Source organism: Caenorhabditis briggsae (genome assembly GCF_000004555.2).
Source record: "Caenorhabditis briggsae complete genome, chrIV, whole genome shotgun sequence".
NCBI classification, from domain to species: Eukaryota; Metazoa; Nematoda; class Chromadorea; order Rhabditida; family Rhabditidae; genus Caenorhabditis; species Caenorhabditis briggsae.
Window position 1 is genome coordinate 16,034,253 of NC_013487.2, and position 3,976 is coordinate 16,038,228.

At 35.5% G+C, this 3,976-nt stretch overlaps 1 protein-coding gene across 1 annotated transcript in view; it reads left to right on the forward strand.

Annotated features, from left to right (window-relative positions):
* Window positions 1-1,691: 1,691 nt before the first annotated feature.
* CBG13928 overlaps window positions 1,692-3,976 on the forward strand; it is a gene marked incomplete at both ends in the record, with an annotated part of 5,559 nt that continues 3,274 nt past the window's right edge. Inside the window, 3 exons of the mRNA XM_002634774.1 lie at window positions 1,692-1,787; window positions 2,191-2,279; window positions 3,025-3,755. Of these exons, the coding sequence (XP_002634820.1) occupies window positions 1,692-1,787; window positions 2,191-2,279; window positions 3,025-3,755 (916 nt within the window). The remainder of the gene's footprint in view (window positions 1,788-2,190; window positions 2,280-3,024; window positions 3,756-3,976) is intronic.

Consider the following 3,976-nt stretch of genomic DNA (forward strand, 5'->3'; position numbering starts at 1 on the left):
AAATGGTCAATATGGGGCTCAAAATGTCCCAAATTTTGTACTGCAATTGAAAAATGACACAAAAAATGTTGAAATTGATGTTTAATATGTTTTTAGGGAATCTTTAATTTTTGACAGAAAACAACTTTTTTTTTGGAAATTTTCGAAATTTCTAAAATTTGGAAAAATTCGGGCTTTTGAGCAAAGTGAAACTTAGAATCGTGTTTTTCATAAAATTAGCGACATTTTGAGCCCCATATTGACCCATTTCGGTCAATTTTGATTTTTGGGGCACATACGCAGAGGGGTACCCCTGGAAACTTCAAAATTGTTCAAAATAGGTCAATATGGGGCTCAAATTGTCCCAAATTTTATGCTACATTTGAAAAAATATAAGGGGAATTATGAAAGTCAAGTTTAAACAAATTTTGAAGCCAAAATATGTCATAAATTTTTGACATTTTTCACCCACCTGCATTTTTTTCGCATTTTTCTAATTTCTTCTAGATCCTCAAAACTTGTGCAAATAGAAACATTTTTTCTCAACCACCACCAAGATCAATTTCGAAAAATAAATAAAAAAAAATGGGTTCAAACATTCCTTCTCCTTCGGAGCCAAAAACCATCTGATTTCTACCGTCTTCTCTTTTCAAATCCACCCACACAATTCCATTTTTTTTTGTTATTTTCTTCCTCCTCTATAGCCTACACAACGTATATTGTTCCGTTCCGGTCCAAAAGGGGGCGGAGCCTAAGCCGGCTGCTGCGCCTTTAAATAGCAAAAATAGTGATTTTTTGGTGGTGGTGCCATTTTTTTAGAAAGTTCTGATTACTTTACTTATCAATTCTGATATTTTTGAATAGAAAATAGTTGATATGATAAGAAGCATACCCCGCTTTTTTCTTTCCAGTTTTGTATGAAAAATCACCGAAATTTTGGTTTTTTGGTTTTTCAAAAATTTCGAAAAAAGTAAGCAAATTAAAGCAAATTAAATGTGTTATTCATCTGTCTCATAAAATTCGGGATATTTCGAGCCCCATATTGACCTATTTCGGTGAATTTTGAGTTTTGGGGCGCACACGCAGAGGGGTACCCCTTGGAAATTCAACATTGCTCAAAATAGGTCAATATGGGGTTCAAAACGTTCCAAATTTTATGAATGACACGATTTTGAGTTTTATTTACCGTTAAACCAAGATTTCTTGAAATTTCGAAAGTCAATAATTTTCCAAAAAAATATATTTTTGGTCAAAAATTAAAATTGTCTCTAAATACGTTCAAACTGAAATTTCAACATCTTTCAAAAATATTTTTGAATTCAGTGCAAAATTTGAGACATTTTGAGCCCCATATTGACCAATTTGTAAATATTTTGAATTTCCAGGGGGGTACCCCTGCGTGTGTGCCCCAAAAATCAAAATTCACAAAAATGGGTCAATATGGGGCTCAAAATGTCCTAAATTTCATGAAGTGTTCAAAATTGATTTCGATTTTGCTAGAAAACCAAGATTTTTTGAGAATTTTGACAATGAAAAATTTTTCGGAAAAAGTTTTTTTCCAATTTTTCAATTGCTTCTTTTGGTTAATACCCCATTCTTCATCGATTCCCGTCGATTTTTAGCTCATTCTTCTTCAATTTTCTCTGATTTTCTCTTATTTCGCCCCACATTTGCCCCTAATTATCCCTAATTAAATCAATTTTCAGCCAAAAATGGCCGCCTTGGCGATTTCCCAGTGCGTTAGCCACGTGGCACGTCCCGTATCACCGATGACACAATCGAAGCCAAGTGGTAGCAAGCAAGAACAGGTACGGTGGCCTAGAATTTTCTATTTTTTCACATTTTCAAAAAAATTTTTTTTTTTGAAATTTTTTTTTTCGATTTTACACCCAAAATGTCAATTTAGAAGCATTAGAACTCATAAAAACTACAAAAAATCATCATTTTTTGACCAAAACGGTCGAAAAATTACGATTTTCTCCGAAAAACGCCACTTTTTCGTTGACAAGACGAGAGAGTGTGGGGAAACGAGAGACGCGAGACTGGAAATTGAAAAAGTGCAAAAACGAGCGTTTAGAAGCTACAAAAGCCGAGATTTGACCAGTTTTTTGAGAGGAAATCGAATTTTTGGGTCTAGAAAATTCTGGGATTGAGATTTGGACCAAAAAAATTCAAAAAATTTTGAAAATTTCCAAAAAATATGACTTTCAGCCAATCAGATCTGCCCTGATCCTCCGGAAAAGCACAAGATGGCAGTGGGAGAAAGAGCAAACTGGAATGACTGATGCCGAATTGAAAAAGTGAGTTTAATTTTTAGAAAATTTTTAAAAAATTTCTAAAAAAATTTTTTTATCAAAAAAAAATTTTTTTTTTGATTTTACAAAAATGCTGGATATTTCGAGTTTTTCTGAGCAAAATGAACTTCAAATTCGCGTTTTCTATAAAATTTGCGACGTTTTGAGCCCCATTTTGACCTATTTCTGACCATTTTGGTTTTCGAGAGGTACCTCTCTGCGTGTGTGCCCCAAAAGTCAAAATTCCCCAAAACAGGTCGATATGGGGCTCAAAACTTTCCAAATTTCTTGAAAAACACAAAATTGAGGTTTCTTTTGGAATATCTATCAACATTTTATAGAGTTATGAAAAATTTTGAAAAAAAAAGTTTTTTCGAAATTTTCAAAAATTTTGGTTTTCTTGCAAAAAAGATATGAAATTTGTGTTTCTTATAAAATTTGTGACGTTTTGAGCCCCATATTGACCCATTTTGGTAAATTTTGAATTTTCATGAGGTACTCCTCTGCGTGTGTGCCCCAAAAGTCAAAATTGTCCAAAAAAGGTCGATATGGGGCTCAAAATGTCCCGAATTTTATGGAAAACTTGATTTTAAAGTTCGTTATGCTCAAAAATTAAGTTTTCCTAGTTTTTTGAACCTATCAATGTTTCCGATTTTTTGGAATATTTTTCTTTAACTTGTAAGCTAGCTCAAAATGGTCCAAAATGATCCAAAAAAGCCAAATTTAGATTTAAAATGTTCCAAATTTTCAGACACCTCCACCAAAAAGGCACCAACGTCTCAGAGCTCCTGGAGAACGAGAAAAAACAAGTGCAAGCTGTTCAAGAGATCATCAAGGAGCTAGAAAAGGCTGGCATCACTTCCAGAGTGGTGACACGTCAGCAGTTGGCTCAATTCTTGGGAGAAACCGATTTGGTGATTTCCGCAGGAGGAGATGGCACCTTTTTGGCCGCGGCTTCAGTGGTTAATGATCAAACCCCAATTATCGGAATCAATACTGACCCAGTTGGATCTGAAGGGCATTTGTGTGTTGGAGGAAAAACGCCCCCGCGAAATTTAATTGAAAGATTGGTCAGCGGAAATTTAAATTGGGTCCAGCGCTCCAGGATTCGGGTTACTGTATCTGCAAAGGACGGCAAGGCTTTTTCAATTTTCTCCATGAAAAAATCCCCCAAAAAGAGCACCAATCTAGCATTAAATGAAGTTTTCATTGGGGAAGATGAGGCAGCAAAGGTGTCAACTTATAACATCTCCATAGACGATTCTCAATCAGTCAAACAGAAATCATCTGGGCTGATTGTGTCAACTGGCACTGGATCCACTAGCTGGTATCTTGGAATGAACAGAATCGATGAGAATGCGACGACATCGGTGCTTGAAGCCCTCCAATCACTTGGTATCAATGTTCCAATTACGAGGAATTTGGTGGAGAAGGTTGTGACGACGGTCAATGAGAAGATTCCTTTCGAGCCGGATCATCCGAGTGAGTTTAGGGCTTTAGGACTAGTTTGAAGCAATAAAAGTGTTTTTGAGCAAAAATGATTATGAAATTCAAATTTTCCATGAAATTTGGGACATTTTGAGCCCCATATCGACCTATTTCGGGTGATTTTGATTTTTGGGGCACACACACGCAGAGGGGTACCCCAGGAAAATTCAAAATTGACCAAAATGGGTCAGAAGGGGGCTCAAAATTTTTCAAAT